Source organism: Ylistrum balloti, unplaced genomic scaffold (assembly GCF_031769215.1).
Source record: "Ylistrum balloti isolate Yb309-2 unplaced genomic scaffold, AGI_CSIRO_Ybal_v1 Utg370558, whole genome shotgun sequence".
Taxonomy (NCBI): Eukaryota; Metazoa; Mollusca; class Bivalvia; order Pectinida; family Pectinidae; genus Ylistrum; species Ylistrum balloti.
Window position 1 is genome coordinate 190,852 of NW_026782351.1, and position 23,615 is coordinate 214,466.

At 34.1% G+C, this 23,615-nt stretch overlaps 2 protein-coding genes across 2 annotated transcripts in view; both read right to left on the bottom strand.

Annotated features, from left to right (window-relative positions):
* Nucleotides 1–16,878, bottom strand: part of LOC132556307 (uncharacterized) — a 136,305-nt gene extending 119,427 nt beyond the window's left edge. The window contains exons 1-11 of the mRNA XM_060220689.1: nucleotides 16,734–16,878; nucleotides 12,365–12,544; nucleotides 11,376–11,561; nucleotides 10,652–10,834; nucleotides 9,541–9,669; nucleotides 8,064–8,258; nucleotides 7,596–7,778; nucleotides 6,656–6,847; nucleotides 3,226–3,414; nucleotides 2,891–3,079; nucleotides 1,256–1,495 (exon numbers count right to left, since the gene is read on the bottom strand). Of these exons, the coding sequence (XP_060076672.1) occupies nucleotides 1,256–1,495; nucleotides 2,891–3,079; nucleotides 3,226–3,414; nucleotides 6,656–6,847; nucleotides 7,596–7,778; nucleotides 8,064–8,258; nucleotides 9,541–9,669; nucleotides 10,652–10,834; nucleotides 11,376–11,561; nucleotides 12,365–12,544; nucleotides 16,734–16,878 (2,011 nt within the window). The remainder of the gene's footprint in view (nucleotides 1–1,255; nucleotides 1,496–2,890; nucleotides 3,080–3,225; nucleotides 3,415–6,655; nucleotides 6,848–7,595; nucleotides 7,779–8,063; nucleotides 8,259–9,540; nucleotides 9,670–10,651; nucleotides 10,835–11,375; nucleotides 11,562–12,364; nucleotides 12,545–16,733) is intronic.
* A 66-nt stretch (nucleotides 16,879–16,944) lies between these two features.
* LOC132556308 (cubilin-like) overlaps nucleotides 16,945–23,615 on the bottom strand; it is a 29,741-nt gene continuing 23,070 nt past the window's right edge. Inside the window, exons 9-14 of the mRNA XM_060220690.1 lie at nucleotides 22,439–22,593; nucleotides 21,315–21,516; nucleotides 20,832–21,007; nucleotides 18,800–18,959; nucleotides 17,684–17,884; nucleotides 16,945–16,958 (exon numbers count right to left, since the gene is read on the bottom strand). Of these exons, the coding sequence (XP_060076673.1) occupies nucleotides 16,945–16,958; nucleotides 17,684–17,884; nucleotides 18,800–18,959; nucleotides 20,832–21,007; nucleotides 21,315–21,516; nucleotides 22,439–22,593 (908 nt within the window). The remainder of the gene's footprint in view (nucleotides 16,959–17,683; nucleotides 17,885–18,799; nucleotides 18,960–20,831; nucleotides 21,008–21,314; nucleotides 21,517–22,438; nucleotides 22,594–23,615) is intronic.

Sequence of the window (23,615 nt, forward strand, 5' to 3'; positions counted from 1 at the left end):
TCAACTGTTCTACAGCATACATACAAGACTTTGACAGTCTACAAATATAATTTCAGCAAAACACGAAATCCAATTCCTCAAGCATTCTACAACACAAATACCATTGCCCAGGACCTTTTGCTTGTTGAAAGAAGAAGTTTAAAGTCCTAACACATTTGACTCCTGTTACTTTGAAAGTGGGTCAAGCTCAGTCACTTCAATTTACATTGTAGCCCTTCCTTTATACTACAGAATCAACAGTAGCTTGGGCCTTTTAATAGGTTATTGAGCAGAAGTTGTTTGAAAATTTGAACACATGTTAAACCTGCCAATATGAAACATTTAACCCGGTGTTTTTTGGGATTTTTTAAAAACATTTTCTTCAGGTTGGTAATGTCAATAGAATAGAAGTTTTTATAACGCAGCCATTTGACCAGTGTGGAGCATACTAGCACTGACATACATAGTATACAAGATAGTATGGAATTCACCAACTTTTTTGGCTGTACTATAATCTTAAGTACACTAAGAAAATAGAGTGACGAGATGGTAGACAAATTATAGACCAAAAAATACACCAGATGGTAACAATGTACCGTGGTCAATTCCGCAACGCTTTGTTTAACACTTGCATTGGTCATAGATGTGCGAAAGTCTGGTTGTGTTATAAAAACTTCTTTTCTAATTGACCCTTTGATCTTGAAAGTGAGTCAATGTCATTCATTTTAACAAACTTGATAGCCCTTCATTCAGGCCCAGCATGTTAATGGCCTAATATCACTACCCTGGGCCTTTTGGTTAGTAGAAAGAAGTCATTTGAATGGAAAGTTTACACACAGGAAATGTCACAGTACAGCAATGTTGAAAAGACGACAAACAAAGAAAGATGGCCATAGGTCATCCTGAACTAATGAATCAGATGACTTCACATGGCAACCAAATGACACCAAATGTTTTGAAAAAAATAGTATCATTGTAATCATCATTCATCAAAATTCAATGATATGAATACCTCATTTTTGACAAATCAGAAGCCTCCATTATGTTTCCTAATATTTTGGTTCTGGAAACACCTGATGTGTAAAATCATAGATTTTGATAAGTTACACCATTTAACCAAGTTTCACTAAAATTGATGTAAAAAATGATGAAAAAAACTGTGTATAGTGACTTTGACCATGACAACCAAAATTTCTGCTAAAAATAAACCTGCATCCATACATGGTCAATGCCATTCCTATGCAGTTTCACTGACACTGTTATTAGAATGACTTACCTATTACAATAATATCTAATTCACAGCTGGCATTATTTCCAGCAAAGTCTCGAGATATAAATTTCAGTGTAGTATTTTCATTGATAATGTCACCAGGAATCACATTTGGTGGCTCTATGTAAAAGTCTTTTAATTGTCTGCTGTTGTCTCCCGCAAGAGGAGATGTGAAGGGAGGTAATGCAGTTGACTTTGCCATATAAATTGGTCCAGGGCATCCATAAATGATAGGATCTGTTTCATCTACAAAATACAGAATAAAATTAATTCAATGCTGTAGACCAAAATTCATAAAAATCTTCAATGCGGTAAACAGCATTTTCCAAGTGTAAGTGCATGTGTGAAATAAAGAATTTATTGTGTGAGGTTTTTGTAAAAACAACAAACTCATGTGTTTTGGATAAAATTGACCACAGCAGGCAGAGAGGTAATTTTCTTATCCCTTCCCCAACCCTCCCCCCCAAGCAGACTGGACTGTTTACTTAAAATATAGGCAAGAGTTTAAATGTTGCTATGCTCGTGTGATTCTCACAGATTTATTTACAACCACATGGAATTTCTCATTGGAAGTAACATTTGCTAGAATCTACTGGTTTTTATTAGTCAACTACTGTCATCCAAGTCTAATCGACTATCTTGGCCTCACCATTTTACTGTACAATCCATATCACAATAATAGGTTGCAAGACTTGGCTTAGTAGATGTACTAGTGTTTAATATTTGAATGACATCATATTTCAAGCAATCATGTATCAAGTTATGGTATAAAGCTTACTTTCAGGTGGAATGTATGTGCAATTGATTCTGAAAACTTTAATGAATTAAATTTTGGGTGAAGATCCATCGCTTATTATCAGCACTTTTTCTCGCCTATTTTCATGGAAAAGCATGGTCAAAGAACATGTACAGTGGACAGTGAACCTTGTATTATGGTTAAATATGGAAATTTCAACTTGATCTGATCTGTTCAACAGCTTTTGGGTCTTTTCATCATAAGACCTATTGTTTTGTTTCTTATTTTTGTTGTTGCTGTGTGAGATTTTGTTCTTTTGATTTGTACAGATGATTCACAGTCTCTTTTCAATTTTACGGAAAAAATCTTTCATTATTCAAAAGAGAAAGTCAATCTGATTAATTTAATGTCTTCAGTTTGTTTAGACATCTACTGTTACAATCATTTAAAATTTTTTCCTGTGATCTTGGTAAAATACTGACAATGCGATAATTAAAAATTGGTTTTCTCCATTGTCTATGAAAAAAGTCTACTTTAATCTATAATACCTGACAGGTGCCCTGTTTGTTGAAGATGTACATCAAATTTGTAGTCATTATATCTAAACATAATAGAAAAAGTCATGAAAACTGCCATTTTGCACAATATTCTCAGTAAAAAGGTAAATAACTCCATCTGAAATTGACTTTTTGACCAGGGATTCAATCTCAATCAGAAAATCAGTAGATTGAAGACACACACTAAATTTGAAGCGTCATAATGTGTGTTTAGTGTTTTATGTTAAGTGTTCCCAGTGGTCCCATATGTGTGGGATGTGTGGTATTGTTGTGTGTGAAGGGTAATGTGCTTTATTGTAATCATATATATGTGTCATGTAATCAGGGCTGATTGTTATGGATCATTACCTTTACACGTTGGTCGATCTGTAGAGTTCCATCCAACAGTATTGCCATTTATCACACAGCCAATAACAACTGGTGGGTCTGGATAGAAACCTTCCCTATCACAACTCCAGGACACTGACTGTCCAACTTCATAGCTAATAGCATTCTGCATAGCATTATAAGGTGTTCCCGGGTCAGTGCAAAGAGCCCCTGGAGGGAACGATATTATATCAATCTGTCATGAAATATTTCAGCAAAAGACAAGAGTGAAACAACTTTTCAAGAATCTAATTCTCTGAAGAGAAGTGTATAATTATCTGGAACCAATGAATATGGCTTAATGCTTCAAGGCTCACCTGAACAAGTAAGGTTACCAAATCCCCATCTGCCATTTTCCTCACATGTTACTATCGTGTTGTTGGTGGTAGATTGACCAGTAATTAAAAAACCTGTGTCACATTGGAAGACAAATGTGCTTTTCCAAGTAGTGCTCTGTGGTGTGTTCACTAAACCAGGTACTGTCTCTGGACTACCACAATTAATCTCTGTCAAAATATAACCAGTTCAACTTTCATCAGATAATAAAACTATGTGTATATATAGAATACAATGCTGCAACAAAGTAAACAAGAAGGCCATGACCCTTGACAGTCATCTGACAATTGACAGATAGGCAGACCATAGAGTTTTTGTCTGATAAATCTGGTGAATTCAAAATCTGAACATTCCTAGGAAGTATCAGAATCTCACAAAAACAGCTGTGCAATCATGTTACAACATGATTACTGAGACTTCCATGTCAAGTTTTGACAAGACTGAAAAATGACAACATGTCATCTGTTTCTTTAACTTAATAAATGAAATTCAAAACATTTTTCTCAATGGTGCAAATTAACCTGGAGAAGTAATTCAGACTATTTGTTCAAGATGAGAGAACCTGGAGAAGTAATTCAGACCATTTGTTTAAGATGAGTGAACCTCATTCCATTTTCGTTGTTTTTCAAAAAATAACTATTTCATGGACATTACATTTTTTGTGGATAATGTAACTCAATAAATGTACCTATACTGATTTGAACAGTTCATGGAAATATGAATTCATGGATTAAGAGTATCCACAAAATCAATGAAAATAAATCACCAATGAAAATTAACAGTTTTACAGTAGAAGGTTTCTGCAAATTTGATTATAATTGGTTGAAGGTAAAACAATATTGCATGTTAAAAGATACATAATGCTGGACAAAAGAGCAATCACAATTCAGGTCATTTTAGACTTAGTCTTAGGTGATTAAAAACAGCCACACAAACAAACAAGAGGCCCAATGGGACTGCAGTGCTTACCTGGTATGTATATACCAGCCAAATATCAAGCCTCTCGGCCTTTTAGGTCATAAGAAGAAATTATTTAAATCTTTTAACAAATCTGACCCCTGTGACCTTGAATATACGGCAAGGTCAATTTTTTTTGCAACCTTTGTCAGGCTTCATCCTAGGAACATACCAGCCAAATATCATACCTCTAGGCAATTTAGTTCATAATAAGAAGTAATTTAAAGGTTTTAACAAATTTAACCCATTTGACCTTGAATATAAGTCAAGATCATTTGTTTTCACAAATTTTGTTGGGCTTCATTCAAGGAACATACCAGGCAAAAACCAAAATCTTTGGTCCATTGGTTATTGAGAAGGTGTTTAAAGGGAAAAAAAAAGAAGCTGAACGCTGGATGTCAGACACCAAATGACATACCACAGCATAAGCCCACTTGACCCTAAATGCTAGGCAAGCTAAAAATTCTGAGAAAGCAGCTAGATGCCACAACATGAGGAGTATCTGGTAATGCAAGGCAGACTTGACTTCAAAGAAACCACTGAAAAGTCCATTGACTGTGAAATAACTCATTAGAAGCAACTTCATTCATAATTGGTCTGGACAAAATTTACCTATCTGAGACAGCTAAGTATCTTCAACAATGTACAAAAAGCGATATCAATATATATTATATATATTATTACAAATGACTGACTAAATGTAAGCCACTCCTGAGAAATTCAAAACAAGGTTAGTCAGAATTAGAAATTAACTTCAAACATAGTTTAAACATAGCCTTAATTTAAAGATATTTCCAAGGAAAAGGGCAAAATGAACTAAATGCAGATATAAAATGTGTGTACACAATGTCCTCTGTAATGAATAAAACAAGATATTCATGAAGGGAGAGCGTCCACCACTAAGATGACAGCATACATCATGTAAATCTTAAACAAGAGGCCTTAGCAGTCATCTGACTATAAAGACCTATATATGAAAGAGGCCAAATAGGCCTAAAATAAATTGCTCAACTACTCTACAGCTTACAAAAAGACATTGTTGCTTTATAAAAACAATTTCTGCAAACTTGAAATCATATTCTTTATACATTCTACAACACAAATGTCATTACTCCAGACCTAGTGCTTGTTGAAAAGAAATTTTAAGATTACAACTCACTTAATCTAAGAGATATTGATTATAGGTCAAAGATCAATTATTTGGAAAAAATAGTAGCCATTCATTCACTTATATCAAAGAACCAATTTCAACAGCCTGGACCTATTTGTTATTGAGAAGAAGTTTGAAGATTATAACACATTTAGCCCTTGTGACCTTTGAAAAAAAAATAACACTAACAAAATTGGTAACCCTTCATTTAAGCATGCTATGGGCTGATTATCAGCACCCTTAGATTTTTCAGTTATTGAAAAGATGTCATTTAAATATTTTCACATATTTGGCCTCTGTGACCTTGAAAGCAGGTCAAGGTCATTTATATGAACAAACTTGGTAGCCCTTCATCATAGCATGCTAAAGGCCTAATATCAGCACCCTGGACCTTTTGGTAATGTAGAATAAGTCATTTGAATGAAAGTTTATGCATGGCAGACGATGATGACAGAAACACAATGGCTATAGGCCATCTACAGCCATCCTGACCCTTTGTGTCAAATGATCAAACAAACTTGGTAGCTTTAACTCCAAGCATGCTACAGGCCCAATATCAGCACCCTGAGCCTTTTGATTATTGAGAAGAAATCATTTGAATGGAAAAGTTACGTACAACAAACACCAGCGCACAATGCACACGATGGCAATATGTCATCCTAACCCTTTGGGTCAGATGACCTAAAAAGGGAAGTAAAAGGAAAGGCTGACCTTAAAAATGCACTTTCCATCCCTCCTACCCCAGGTAGCCAAGACCCACAGTCTATATACAAAATTGATTTTTTTATCATCCAGTATGCTTCAGACATAATTTGGGCAAAATCAATTTATTCTTACAGGACGAGAAGGATTGAAAGAATTTACTCTATTTCCCTTATTGAACCCCACTGGTCCTCTGGACTAGGTGAAATAAAAGTAAGTCTTGTTTCACCAGCTTTAAACTACATGTATTTAGGAGTCAGTTTTCGTACTTGCTTTTTTTTGCCTTTAAGAAAAGCTTATAATCAGAAATTTTGTGTTTCTAATATTGCTGTCATGTAACAGGAAAATACACCAAAACTAAAACCTAGCCAATAGCAAAAGTCCAAACTAGTTCTAACTGACTTGATATGTATACAAAGTTTTGCAGAGATTCATACCTCCCACATGGACACACAGATATAAGCAAAACCAGACTGACAGGTGGAGCCCAATAAATTATCCCTGACAAAAGCATTTCTTGGGAAACGAAAATTATGTGTTACAACATCAGTCAGTTTCAAAGAATGTGTGATTATATGATGAGTAATCATGTGAATACTTACCAGGACAATTAAAATCATCCCCAAAAAAGCCATATTCATTTCCTAAATGGCCACAGTACATAGTCCTCTCTAAGATCTTACTACCATATTCACACTGAAACGTCACTGCATCTGATAGGTATACTGTCCCACCTTGAACAGTACTGCTGTTTAACATCCGTGCTGTAAATGTAGGCACAGTGCAGGTTGCTCCTGTAAATAATACAAAAGATCCCTTCATTTCTCTTGTATTCTCTTGTTTACTTTTGATTACATGTTGTACTGAATACTGACTGGAGAATTTATTACATGATCACATCAATAAACACGAGAAACCTACATGAAATTGAAAAGAAAAAATTCCTCTGGTGCATCTGAGAAAATCCTTAAAAATCTACAAGTGCCAACCACAAGCCATTCTGTCATTCAAACCGTTTACAAAACTTAACATGCATAGTTGAGGCCCTAGGGGGAACCACAAAATAATATAACAATCCATCAAGCAGTTTATGAAAACTAGCAAACGCAAACTAAATCATGATTGCTGTATGTCTGCTATTTTGTTTTTCTGTTTAACCTACATACGTAGATATGATCCCTTTAGTACTTCAATAACTAACATGAACAAGAGGTCCAGGGGCCTAAACGGTCACCTGAGTGAACTCAGAAAATGAAACATTTGGAATGAATGTTTAGTATGGAGAAGCAAAAATGAGAAATGATGTTTGTACAGGGACAGAAGAGTTTTTCTTTAAGACCAATTCATCCGCGAAGAGTATTTGATTCTACAATATCTGGTCATTGAGAAGAGATTTGAAATTTCAGTCAATTTGATCTTTTTTGGCCACACCATACAGCCCCTGGGGGTCACCCAGAGAAAAGCACATTAAGACCCTTCCATACATAGATTACATACAGATGTATAGACAGAAGTATGAATGTACCTGTAAACCTAACTTACTTATACATGTTGGTGGTAATGCTGACCACTGTCCATCGGCCTGACATGTTATATTTTTACTTCCTGATATTATGTAACCATTATTACACTCAAAATAAACCATATCTTCATAATAAAATGTGTAGGGATGTTCAGTCAGGAGCTGTCCATTACTTGGGTGAGAGAGGGAGTTGCAAGTTTTTCCTACAATAAAAAATACAACTGTTTAAGAAATGCTTAAGTAAAGAAATGGCTGTCAGAAAATATTATGTGAATATAAGAAAACAAGCATCACAGACAGTTTCTGATATTTGGTATCAAAAATCTTCTGAATCACTAGCCTAGTTTTTATTCATCTTGTCACATGCTTAATGTTTAAACTGTTTGAATTGGGAAACTGTTCTTGCTTGGTAAATTTTAAATTCCCCAAGCACTCTGGGAATGATAAATGCTTCATTACATACAGGAACAATTCATATCAAAACATACGAATACAGGTATGGTTTAAGTAGTATGTGTCCCCTTCCCGAAGACCGTCTTCGTTCCTAAGAGGTGTGCTGATGTTGTTTTGATTTTGTTCTGTGAATAGTTCAAAACCATTTTGACAACTGCAGTAATAGCCTGGGACTTCCTCATTACACATGTGGCTACAGCCTCCATTGTTTACCGAACATTCTTTTATATCTGTAGAGTACAAAATTACATATACATATCTATTTAAGAGTCTTATTTACTCTTGTATTCAACACAAAATCACATACATATCTATTGAAGAGTCTTATTTACTCTTGTATTCAACACAAAATCACATATACATATCTATTGAAGAGTCTTATTTACTCTTGTATTCAACACAAAATTAAACCACTGCCATTCACAACTGTATTATTGTATTATGCTTACTTAAAAAATGCTTCTCTAATATTTCTATCAACATTCTAAACAAAATGCAAATAAAATACAATTTATGAATGTGCCATATTTATTTTCTTTGTTTTCGGAAATGTCAGCTAGAGTAGCAATATCTAAGAAATCACCCAAGGTTTTTGTGACATAATATGTAAAAACTCTCCACATGGTTCCTGCAAGCAATATGGACCAATAATGCAGGTTTTGATAAGAAAATGAAGTCTTTAAAAACAACAACTATTTAAGTTGACAGTGGCAAATTTACATCAAAAGGAAGTCAAGACCTGTATTGTTGCATGGTTGTCCATCTCCTCACACTCATCAGTTGATATTGCACTAAGATGAGGATGGATCTCAACTGCTAAGATTTTATCTTTAACCAAATATGATAATGCACATGATAACTTTAAGCATCTACTTCAACACCAAACTGATGATGTACAAAAAGGAAGAATTAAAAGTGAGAGACAGTATAACTAGGAAATTATTTATAAATGTTTGTGTAGCAGATAAGAAACTTAACATTGATGAGAATTGTTCAATTCTGAAATAAATTGCAGGCTCATAAAAATCACAGAGAAGGTAGTGATCTTTCATTCTATATGTCATAAAACTTGTTGAGTATATATGCGTACGTTGTATTTTCCTTCCACAGAAGAAACACAGAAACTCCCTTTAAACTTACAACACACACACCTTGCTCCTTACATAGGAAAAAAGCATAAAGTGGCTCATGCATTTCCTCTTTTATCCTTTTAAGATCAGATCTTCATCAGTTGTATTTTTCAATTGTTGACTGCACATCTGTTCTCGTAGTTGTAGAACCCAAAATGTCATGTATCAAAACCTTTCTTCTTCCCCCTCCCTCCTTTTTTAATTCACAAAATAGTTCCTTTCATTCTTTAATAATGTAAAGATATGATTTGTGTATCAGATAAAGAAACAAGTACACATAGTTGAAATTTAACGCATTATAATAATAATAATAATAACAAATAATGCAATATACAATATACACAACATTAAATACAAGTGGAGTATGTCTTTAATAGTTTACCTTGACAAAGAGAAGATGTTGAATTCCTGAAATAGCCATCCTTACAGTTACACTTAAATCCCCCTATGGTGTTTTCACAGTCCTCTGATGCAGCACAGTTGTGAATACCATCTGTACATTCATTGATATCTGAAAAAGCAAACATATGCTTGGCAACAGAGAAAAAACACATATGCTAGACAATGGAGAAAAGTATAAATATGGTTGGCAAAGGTGAAAAGTACACATATTCTGGACAATGGAAAAAAGAACACATTTGCTATGCAACAGGGAAAAGTATAATATGCTTTGCAATAGAGAAAAGTACACATATGCTGGGCAATGGAGAGATGTACACATATGCTTGACAACAACGAAAAGTTCACATAGCCTAGACAATGGAAAAAAGAACAAACATACTGGGCAATGGTGAAAAGTACACATTTGCTGAGCAACAGGTATTAGTACAAATATGCTAGGCTAGGGAGTAGGTACAAATATCCTTGACAACCGAGAAAAGTACACATATGGTGGGCAATGGAGAAAAGTACACATACCGTAGGCAACAGAGAGAAGTACACATACCATAGGCAATGGAGAAAAGTACACATATGCTGGGCAATGGAGAAAAGTACACATATACTGGGCAATGGAGAAAAGTACACATATGCTAGGTACCAGAGAAAAGTGCACATAAACTGGATAATGGAGAAAAGTACACATATACTTGGCATTGGAGAAAAGTACACATATGCTGGGTACCAGAGAAAAGTGCACATAAGCTGGACAATGGAGAAAAGTACACATATACTGGGCAATGGAGAAAAGTACATGTCATGAGAAATCTTGATTCTTTCATCTATTAAAGAACATAAATATACTCATCAAATTTAAATTGCAGTTTGATTATGAGATCAATTCTTGACACAAGCCACATTAAACCTTTTTAATATACAAAATTTAGACAATGCTTTCTCTATTTGTTCTACAAAACTTTGTCACAATATAGCCCTGTCTGTTTCTTTCTGTATAATTTTTCTCTTTATAATTTTTTTTTTCACAAACAGTTCATTTCAATATCTAAATTGTATTACCAACCCATTCTAGCCATTGCTGTAAAAACAATACACACCTTCACATTCCTCCAGGTTTGCAAAAGTTCTATTTGCAAGACAATTTACAATCAGAGATTGTGAAGTGGTCACATTCCATCTAAAGCCACCAGAACAATTGAGCGAAGATGTTGTGCCAAAAGGTACACCTTCCGTAGTCAACCACACAGCATTCTTCACGGACACCAATGGGCAGATTAGAGCTAAAAAAAGGTGAATTTTTATTATAATCAAGTGAATTCAACATCTAAATAATTCAATCATCAAAAATATTAGCAAATTTACACATACTACAAATTTCCCTTTATTCTACCTAATCTATAAATAAAAGTCACCACAAGACCTGGTGTAGGAACATTGCATGTACAACACCGGGCATACATTTTCAAAATCAAAATTGATATTACAAAATTCTTCACCAACTTTCTACAGGTAAAATTTTATTGAAAACAAAAGAAATGAACCTACATGTGCCTAATGATTGGTTTCTTTTTCTTGTCTCTCACCTGTTTTTTGGTATATTATAAAATTGATCATAATATAAAATAATGATTAGATCAATTTCCAAGAAGCATGCAAATAAATATCTTCTGTTTGGAAACAGCACAAAACAGCACAGGTTACTGAAATATTCAATATATATATATTTATATACCAGTGGAAGACCTTTATGGCAAGCTTTAGCAAACTTAGATTACTTAAAGTTGCTCCATTTTGCACTATAATACGATATAATGAACAAACCTTCACAAGTTGGTGAATTGTGAGACCAGGTCCCATTTCTTTGACAGTATGCGTACATAGGACCGTTGCCTAGCTCATACCCTTCATTACAGTAGAATTCTATAACATCTCCATACTGGTTTACTTCAGCGGTAAGATTTTTGGTGCCACCATTGGGAAAAAGTGGAAATGGACTGCAGCTTGTACCTACAAATAAGTAGAATTCAGTAAGAGGAAACTGTGTAAGGAAAACTGTCATTGTCATACAAAAGTACATGTTTTATATCTGATTGAAAATGTTACATAATGAAGAAATATCTAGAGATCTCAAAAGAACCTTGACCCATGCCATTGTTTAATCTATATTGGTTATTTGACAATTGGATCATTACCCTTCTTTTCTCCACTTTCCGAACTCTCCACAAATCAAAAATGTATCACTAAGGACCAGGGGAAACCTAAATATCAAATTTGAAAATGATCCATCCTGAACTTCTGAAGATGCAATAACTGACTGCAATTTTCATAATTCATGATGGCCACCTGGCCTTGGCAGCTAGATCAAAAGTTGAAATTCATATTGTTAATACTAATTTAGAGTGTCAATTGTAAAGCAACACTTGAAATAAATCAATCTGACCTCTCCCAAAAAACCAACAGCTGTGAAAGGATAAAGAATGTTCTTAACTTTGTTGAATTCATGTTTGAAAATGTTCACTAAGTAGCATTATCTTTAACTAGTGTTTGAAAAACAGGTACCTGCAATTTTACCATTTTTACCATTTTGCCATTTTAATTTCAACTTTCATTTTCAAAACATTTAACTGGCTTTAGATGCATCAGAGGAGTTGGATATCAGGCTAAGTTTAATCAAGTTATTTCAAAACTTCACATACATTTTGCATATATTACATATACTGATTCCACTATATATACTCTGTCTAACTTTGTTGGGTTGAGGGGTGGGAGGAAGGGTGGGGGGTGAAGAGGAAGGAATTGTAATAACTTACTTGTACATGAAGGTGCAGTCTCCCATGTACCATCTGACTGACATTTGATAGTGGCAGAATTACTCAATACAAAGCCATCTCCACACTCATATGTAACATTTCCACCAGCCTTAACTCCTTTTTCAGATGCTCCTGAAATCCAGCCATTAGGAACCTTTGGTGGAATAGGGCAATATGTAACTGAAACAAAAATATCACAAAAATAATTAATAGCATTGAACTTGTTTAAACAGATTTTGAGGGAAAGAAATTAAAATTCGGTCACACTATTTTGTGAAACTGTATTTTTTTAGATATACTTGTACTGCCAAAACAGATTTTTTCAGGGGGCTTAATTATCATGGTTTTTCAAATAATTTCAATTTCCTAGCCACTTGATTCTTTTGATGAATATATAGCTATAGAAATATGCTGCCTTATACCGATTTTAACAATTCATGGACATATGATTTGATAATTAGAATTACATAGGAAATGAGGAAAAATAAACCACCCATGAAACTGGATGATCTCACAGTATACCTGTTATACTTAAGTCTACAAAAAGTCTGAATATTTACTTGTGTATTGAGTGCATATCATTAGCTAAGAGAACAAGAGATCCCACAGGTCTTTACTAGTTAGTGTTTAAAAGTTTGGTCTTTTCTTTTAAATTCTTTCTTATGTTCTTCATTCTGATCTATGTTTTATAGACAAATAGTGTATTGAATGATGAATTATATCATACAAATGTACAGGTTTTTTTTTTTTTTCTCTGAAAATATGAGTGGCTTTATTTCCTTATTCTTTCTGTTGTGTTATTTATTATACAAACCCAAATGATGATACTTAACTATCTAATGCATAATATCTGTATATTAACCACGATACAAGTAACATCTACGATCTAGCTGTCTAGGTGAATTCACCATCCAATTAACAAATTAGTGTCTTATAGAGTGGTGTGGCCACTATAATCCCCTCTGACCATTATGTATACATGCATTCGCCCAACCACAACAGACTTTCTTAGCTGACAAAATAACGAATATGTACAATGAGGATGAAAAAAATATATAGATATTGATTACTGTGTGCACTTTGATTTGTCACTAATTACTGCAAAGGATAATATAGGAGATTCTTCAGACACAAATACTTAACACATGTAACACACAGAAGTAGATAGATTTTTTTTCATGAATATTTCACAATATTCCTTTCTTGGTGAGCTGGCCAAGCATTGTTACAGGTATACTGATTACCAGCACAAAAGAAATTAAAAAGCTTCATAAGAATGAACCTTTGGCTATAAATCTCTGGTGACAACATTGTATAATCTTAACTGTTTCGTTCCATTTTAACTCCAATGCAAATTTGTGATTTCATTTGCCAAAAATGCTTGCTAACCCTATTTTGACAGACCGATTATAACCTAATTATACAGTGCATCATCAATGCTTTTCGATAGACTGTGTATGGTGTTATAATGTAGACATTTACTTTTAAAGAAATCATCTCTGTAAATCATTTTTGATAATAACTATGATAATGAAGCAGAGATTATCTAACACAAGTATTAGGTTCTGTTCATATTAGGTTTGGTGGACTTTTATCTGTGTTTTGAGGTCTGAATGGATAACAACTATCACACAAGAGATCCCAAAGAGAACTTGGTGCCCACTATTGTTTGATTATTATTTGTTCTTCAAAATTTGAATCTTTTCCTTTCTATTCTATTCACTGTTTTTGCTCTTAATGATAAGAAATTTGAACATTAATACTTTGCAGTAATAGCAATAATAATCTTTATCTGCCAAATCTAAGACAGCCACCTGGAAGACATTTTGTTTTTTCTGATCAGTCCCAAAATCAAACGGGCACAACAAGGGACCAAGGGAAATCTACACATGAAATGTGAGAAAGATCTATACAGCAGTTATCAAGAAATAGCAATAACAAACCTTCAAAGTCATAATCCAAGATGGCTGTCTGTCAGCCATTTTGTTATTTGGATCAGTCCAAAAAAAATCAAACAGACAAATCTGAGGACCGAGGGGAACCTATGTTTGAATTTTGAGAAAGACACATTCAGTACTTCTCAAGAAATAGTGATAACAAAAACTGTTTACAGACAGACCACAGACAAATGGCAGACCATGCATGAAGGACAATTTGAATAGCCCACCATCTGATGATAGACAAAAAGATGACCACCTGTCAGCTATCTTGTATTAATGATCATGCATGTGAAAATGATCTCTAAACAACTAGGGATGAAGCAGGACCTAGATATGGAATTTTAAAATGATCCATGCAGTACTACTGCTCAAGAAACAGCTTAGAATAACAATCTATTATAATAACAATTCAAAGATTTTAATGCAACACAAAAAAACTGGAACTTCCAACACAAAACACCAATAAGACATATGATATAATTTTTGACATGTACATGTACATCCACCAAGTATACTTACAAACAGACAGACCTATCAACGAACCGACCAACTATCCAGTACTATGCATATAGGACAAGTAAACTAAGCTCGGTCACCCAAGCAATAAAATCAATTTTCATTTGGTGTATTATAATCTTGGACCTCTTTGTTATTGAAAAAAAGCTGTTTATGATTTTGAAAGCAGGTCATGGTCATCCATTTGAACAAACTAGCTAGCTCTTCATCCTAGCATGCTACAGGCATAATATCAGCACTTTACGCTGTCTTCTATTGATAAGTTTTTAACATATTTGACCCTTGTGTCAGCACCCTGAGCCTTAAGGTTAATGAAATGTTTGAAAAATTTACATATTTGACCCTGTGACCTTGTAATTGGGTCAAGGTTATTCATTTCAACAAACACAGTAGACTTTTGGCCCAACATGCTGCCGTCATCCTGGTATGCTGAGCCTTTTGGTTATTGAGAAGAAACTATGTGCATTTTTTAACGCATTTGACACCTGTGAACTTATAAGTGAGTCAAGGTTATTCATTTATAACAAACATGGTAGCCTTTTGTCCCAGCATCCTACAGGCAAAATATCAATAACCTGGATCTTTTGATTGTTGAAAAGAAGTTATTTAAAGGTAAAAGTTAACAACAGATGATGGAAGGCGTCGAATGATTGATGACGGACATAAAGACAACCTAATTCTGATTTGTGCTGTAATCTTATTATCAATGTCAACTGACCCTTCTGTGATGTCACTCTTTCCAGAGCTCATTAATCCATTTCGTTTGATATAATGCATTACCTATATCTGATTTTGTAGTTGACATTTCACCTTAGCATTTTGGAGTGTGATAGCTAATCACAAGATGAAGCTTCTAGGGACAAGGGTAGGAAATTTTTTAAATGAAGTAAATTGATAAGATATTTAATAAGGGTAGAGAAACATGATGGTCACTCAGAACAGGTATAAACATGAATATTGGTAATATAAACTTTGTGCCACTTAAAAGGCAACAATCATGACTATAAGCAAATATACTAAACATAAACAGTTTTAATTTGAAAAAAAAAGTACAGTTCAGCATTCTTTATATCTTTATAAGTAACATTTCTATGCCTGATTCTAACAAAGAATGTGTGAAACTGATCTAAGTTCTCTCAACTGCTTAATGATATAACCCATTAGGCACATCCCAGGGCCAATTTTGACATCATGATTGTTTTCATCTCTTTGATGCCTAACAATGCTATATATGGATATAAGGTGGGGATCTCAACTGTTTCAAAGATATAACCCAGAAATAAAAAGTCCTGAGGTGTGAAGTCACATCCACTTGCCAATTCTTTCATCATGAATGTGTTTATCTCTTGATGACCATCATTGCTATGAATTAAAGGTGATGATCTCATTTATTTTTAACTCAGAAACTAAGTTTCAAGGGCTGTGGCCAGACCCTAGGGCCAATTTTTACATCACAAATATGTTTATCTCTTGATGCCCAGCAATACTGTATATGGGTAAGGATGGGGATCTCATCTGTTTCAAAGACATAACCAATTTCCCCTATAGAGCCCATTCCCTTTCCACAAACATAATTCAGACCAAATTTGAGCAATATTCAATAATTCCTACAAGAGGAGTAGGATTTCAAAGAATTTGCTCTATCACTCCTATTGAGCCAACCCTTCCTGCCTTTGGCATAATTTATACAAAAAATTATCTGCCTTTATCCCAACATCTTTCAGACCAAATCAGGACAAAATCCAATCATTCCTACAGGAGGAATATGATTTTAAAGAATTTGCTCTGCTTCCGCAACTGGGCCCCACCCCTCCTGTTCCAAAGGGGCAAAGCCCACAAGTTATAAAAACAAATTATTCCCTTTAACCAAAGATGCTTCAGACCAAATGTGGGCAAAATCCAATCATTTTTACAAGAGGAGTAGGATTTTACAGAAATTCCCCCTTTTTTGCCCAGCCCCTCAGTCTTGGGGAGTTTGAACACACCATCTATACAAAATACATTCTTCTTTCCAAAAGAAGGCTTCTGATTAGATTTGGTCAAAATCTGCTCAGTCATGCTTTTAATTTGTTTATTCTATTGTATTTTTGTCAAAGTCTTAACAGAAATTGAAAAAAAAAAAGATTATCCAACAAAAGCTGAAGAGTAAAGGAAAAAATATGGGCTTTGGGTACAATTTTGCCACAAAAGAAAACACCAGATTTTCAAAAAAAAAATTGCAATTATTTTTTTTAATACCTTTACATATAAATTTTGGAGGATAGTTATGAATCATATTATCAATTTCAGTGATATTTATAAGCTATATATAAATTCATTGTGAAATGAACAAAATTAATAAAACTTTAAAACTGTCAAAATTTGGATCAGCAGTTCATAAGTATGTATCTATATATGACTCTTATAGTAAAAGTAATGTGGTGACATATATGCTTGATGTGTTTATTATTTTATCCCATAAAATCTGCAGGGATGGACTTCTACGTTCTAGTTTCTTCATATTGGTAATGTCAACAGAATATAAGTTCTTATAACACAATCAGTTGAAGATTAACTTCAGTACATTTTTACCATCTTGTGTATTTTTGGTCTACAATCTTTTCACCATCTCATCACACTATTTTCAACCTTAAAGTATATAGGATTATAGTACAAACCAAAAAAGTTGGTCAATTCCTTACAATCTTGTACACAATGTACCTCAGTGCTAGCACACTCCACACGGGTCACTTGTCTGTTGTAGGTATAGTCATGGAAACCTCACACCTTAATTTTCTACTTGTTGTGTTATAAAAACTTCTATTCTATTTCTAGCTATGTATTTATTACCAGGTATTTAATTATATCAACAAAATATACTCACTGGAGCAATCAGGATTGCGAGAAACATTCCAGTTTCCACCTGCCTCACATATCATTGGCACAGAAGACATTTGGTTGTATTCCTCTTGTGTGAAAGAATATCCTTCTTCACAAGTGACAACAATGGTGCTACGAAATGAGGTATAAGGCATCTCATTTGGAGTGATACTGGTCCACATGGATGGGGTCAGCGGTTCACAGTCTATAAAAGATATACCAAAATGAACATTACATTAATTAATCACTATATATATTTAATAAATGTATGTTAATACATAACGTAGGGGATCTCATCTGTTTCATACATACACATTAGAGAATCAATAAATTTTAGAATGAAACAAAACAGATTTTTCCTTCCATAAGAATAAACTTTTTCAAATTCCTTTTGTGTTTGATGTCATATGCCATCAAGCAATACACCCAACTTAATGATAACAGAGATTTAAGAAGTGGAAGATGTTTAGGCAGAACAGGCTTCAGGGTCTAGTCAATGGCAAGAAACATTAGGCATCAATTAGGCAAGAATTTGACCCGGTCACCTTTAAAACTGGACAAGGTCAATCATATGAACAAAATTGTTAACCCTTCATCCATGCATGCCACAGGCCCAATAGCAGCACCATGGGCAGTTTGATTATTGAGAAGTTGTTTAAACTTTTTTTTTAAATTTTGTGTCTGTGACCTTGAAATTGGATCAAGGTCAATCATATGAGCAAACTTGGTAGCCCATAAGTCCTGCATGCTACAGGTGTGCAATATCATTGTGCCATTTGGTCATTGAGAAAAAAGTCTTTTAAACATTTCAACACACTTGACCCCTTTGACCTTGAAAGTGGGTCAAGGTAATTAATTTTGACAAACTAGGTAGTTCTTTATCCCATTATGCTACAGACCAAATAGAAGAACCCTCGGCCTTTTGGTTATTGAGAAGAAGTCATTTGAATGGAAAGTTTATGCACAATGGATGGCGCAGGGCACACGGCACATGACAACTGATGAAACACAATGGCTATAGGTAATCCTGACCCTTCAGGTAAGATGACCTAAAAATATTGGTATACTTAGCTAAAGAATATAAATTACCTTAGCCTAAAAGAATTACAAAGGAACATACCGATGGAATAGGTCAGCTTGAAACCATTTCCTGTTCTCACTTTGTCAGATATAAACTCAACCTTTATATATCCAGTGTCTGAAGTGATGACCAATGGACTATTGATATCACCTGTGTAGCCACTACCTGTATGGACAGGAGTGTTAGTATTGTTGTAAACCTGAAATAATAAAAATCATGTAATTATTAAAATTTAACACATGAACAACACAATGAAAATAACCATAATTGCAAACAGATTTGTTAGTCACATCATATTAAGTTTTACCATCAATCAATTTCAATAAAATATATCATAAATATTACTATATACAGATTATACAAGTATCTTCACAATTACATGTAGAGTTTACTTAATACAACATTGCTCCAACAAAAGACATGTCAAAAAATCCTTCATTCTTACTAAAAGCTGTCATGGTCAAAAATCTGTTTCAGGATTACGCAGTAGAAAGTAGTTTTTAATTGTAAAAAATAACTAATTGATAGATTACTAACAGATATCCGATACCATATGAGAAAAATTTCCTTTCCAATTTAAAACCCAATGATATAATTAATCTTTAATTAATGACTTTGTAGTGTATATGGGAGATAATATCTTACTTAAGAAGTGATAAACTTAGCATTAACTATAAATATGTACAAATACCAGCCATCACAGAAATTGATCTAGGCAGTCCATTCATTGTACACAAGAATTACTTGTAATGATGTCTCATCTCTTTATCCTGTTTCATCAAGCAAAATTCACCAAAACTGATGTTTCTTCAACTTCACCCCACCCAAAATACATCATAAATGATGTTCATCCCCCTTCTCCCACCACAAATACACCAAAACTGATGTTTCTTCAACTTCACCCCACCCAAAATACATCACAAATGATGTTTATCCCCCTTCTCCCACCACAAATACACCAAAACTGATGTTTCTTCAACTTCACCCCACCCAAAATACATCATAAATGATGTTCATCCCCCTTCTCCCACCACAAATACACCAAAACTGATGTTTCTTCAACTTCACCCCACCCAAAATACATCACAAATGATGTTTATCCCCCTTCTCCCACCACAAATACACCAAAACTGATGTTTCTTCAACTTCACCCCACCCAAAATATATCATAAATGATGTTTATCCCCCTTCTTCCACCACAAATACACCAAAACTGATGTTTCTTCAACTTCACCCCACCCAAAATACATCATAAATGATGTTTATCCCCCTTCTCCCACCACAAATACACCAAAACTGATGTTTCTTCAACTTCACCCCACCCAAAATACATCATAAATGATGTTTCTCTTCCTTCTCCCACCACAAATACACCAAAACTGATGTTTCTTCAACTTCACCCCACCCAAAATACATCATAAATGATGTTTCTCTTCCTTCTCCCACCACAAATACACCAAAACTGATGTTTCTTCAACTTCACCCCACCCAAAATACATCATAAATGATGTTTATCCCCCTTCTCCCACCACAAATACACCAAAACTGATGTTTCTTCAACTTCACCCCACCCAAAATACATCACAAATGATGTTTCTCTTCCTTCTCCCACCACAAATACACCAAAACTGATGTTTCTTTAACTTCACCCCACCCAAAATACATCATAAATGATGTTTATCCCCCTCCTCCCACCACAAATACACCAAAACTGATGTTTCTTCAACTTCACCCCACCCAAAATACATCACAAATGATGTTTCTCTTCCTTCTCCCACCACAAATACACCAAAACTGATGTTTCTTCAACTTCACCCCACCCAAAATACATCATAAATGATGTTTCTCTTCCTTCTCCCACCACAAATACACCAAAACTGATGTTTCTTCAACTTCACCCCACCCAAAATACATCATAAATGATGTTTCTCTTCCTTCTCCCACCACAAATACACCAAAACTGATGTTTCTTCAACTTCACCCCACCCAAAATACATCATAAATGATGTTTCTCTTCCTTCTCCCACCACAAATACACCAAAACTAATGTTTCTTCAACTTCACCCCTTACCTTCATGTAGTCAACATTTGCAACAATGTTGAATGATTCTTTTCTCAGCGTCAATTTCTTTGATGCTGGAGCTAAAATTGTCCAACTACAAGAAACACCACGAGGATAATACCCGGTCTTAAAACCGGGTGTCAAAATTGTCCCGTAATTAGCTGGAGTAATGGTGTTCTGACATCCTGAAATTAGAAAATATGGCTGGTGATAAAAGATTTTAGTGTGAATAACATTATCATCAGTAAGTAAAATCACAATTCAATAGTGACAACCAACTACATCTATACTTATTTTTTACCTACGAGTTCTTTGAGATGACAGCTGTACAATGAATTTTGAAATATAGAGATATTCTACCTTTCAGATATTTCACAAAACAAAAGCATATTGTATGTATGAGTATAAAGTACAATGATGTACTTAACTGTAAGAAAATTATCATAAACACATATATTTGCAAGAAAATCGTAACTTTTAAAAACAACTTACCCTCCATATATCTGATAGAGAAGCCATTAGAACTACTTTGGTAAGCAGCATAGGTAGACAATTTAATTCTGATAGTCCTGCTATATGAAATATACATAGCTGGATCGGGAATGGAGCGAATACCAGATAAGACTGCATCATACATATTTCCACCATCATATAACTCCAAGGAGCTTCTACTTTCCAAATCAACCATATCAAACTGAAATGGAAAAATGAAAATTTCATTAAACTTTATACCAAACTAGCAATTTTGCAGCAAAACAATTTATATAGGTATGTTTGCAGATTTCTACAGTATATCACTTATAAAAAACAATGTTGTAGTAATGTATATTGATGAGATTGACAGGTTACAATGTATACAAACCAAATGATCACTGAACATTTTGGGGTAGTTGGCACACAGATACCAGTAAGCAAATGAAAATAAAGTATCCTCACCAATTACAATAATTGTAAAATTAGAATACATGTTTAAATTTGTTGATCAAGCTCATAATAAATGTAGCTAGGTCATTTGTGTACATTCATATGTACTTAACATATCAAATATGGCTGAAAGAGATACATGTACTGTATATCAGGATATATTTGCAATGTTATTTTTTTGCCAAAATCCCCAAAAAGTACCTTTTGCAGTTTTTGCATATTTCAATTTTTGCGATTTCTTTGTCTCAGAAATTTGAAAGACCACTTTTTAAGTATATGAATACCTCAGAATGGGCATCATAAAGCTTACATAAATACCAGTGTAGGTTTTACCTTCTACCATAGATCTAACTGAACAGTCATATGAAGATAAGAGATTTATCATAGAAGTATTTGTGACTAGAAAGTGTTCAGGTGCATGGAGGTATGCCAACTCTATATACGCATTACTCAGACACTTACAATAAAATAGGAAAAATGCTCATTTTGCATTTTTATGCCATTTGCGATTTTGAAAGGGTTGCTAATTTCACAAAAATTAGATATTTGCAAAACATTCTCAATATACAGTATGTCCTTGGTAAATATCTTGGATGTCAATAACTACAAGCAGGTGTATTACATTTGTATTTGATATCGATGTTCAATATCAATGCAAGCAAACAGCAAAAGTTTTCAACCATGCTTCTTACCATAACTGTGATAACTTGTCCTTCTGTCAATGCAGTGATGTCCCAGGCCATTGCCAAATCTGCAGGCAACATTTCACCATAGAAGGGAGATTGCAATGTTACAAAATATGATGGAGCAGACAACATGCGTGCTGAATTAAAGACATCAGGGACAGCTGAAAATACAACAGTATTTCATCAGAGACACTGTTCAGCTACCTTAGGATTTTTTAGTCAATTGGTATAAGTGACTAGCTGTATTCTTTCAGATAAATTATTCAGCTGGCTAAGCATTTCAGAGGCAATATATAAAAAGCTTGTAAAAGTATTTTATCAGATACACTGTTCAGCTAGCTAAGGATTTCTACGACTACAGATAAAATGTGTGTAACTACATTTATCAGATACATTGTTCAGCTAGCTAAGGATTTCTAAGACTACAGATAAAATGTGTGTAACTACATTTATCAGATACATTGTTCAGCTAGCTAAGGATTTCTAAGGCTACAGATAAAATGTGTGTAACTACATTTATCAGATACATTGTTCAGCTAGCTAAGGATTTCTAAGGCTACAGATAAAATGTGTGTAACTACATTTATCAGATACATTGTTCAGCTAGCTAAGGATTTCTAAGGCTACAGATAAAATGTGTGTAACTACATTTATCAGATACATTGTTCAGCTAGCTAAGGTTTTCAGAGGCAATTTATGAAAAGTGTGTAACTATATTTTATTAGATAAATTGTTCAGCTAGCAAGGAATTTCTAAGGAAACTGGTAAAGATGGGTAAATATTTATGCCTTGTGATACTGTAAATCATCAGATACATCGTTCAGCTGGCTTTGGATTTAACTAAGGCTAATATCATACTTTTACACATTCTATATGTGAAAGAGTTATCCCCCTCCCAAGAAATATTCATTTAGCATTAATGACTGGACACCCTGTTGTATTAACAAGAAATAATTGATAAAGAATTCTAATGTATCATCCTTTTATATTAACTAGAAAATACAAATTGACACATTTAGATATGGTACTAACAGCATAAAAAACAATGTATATTTTGTTGATGATTCTGTGTCTAATGATGAGAAGTAGCAAAATAAAATATTAAGATAATGTTAGGACTGTACAACATGGGAAAAAGCATCATACCATACACCTCAGACTTTCACCTGATAATGCATAGGGC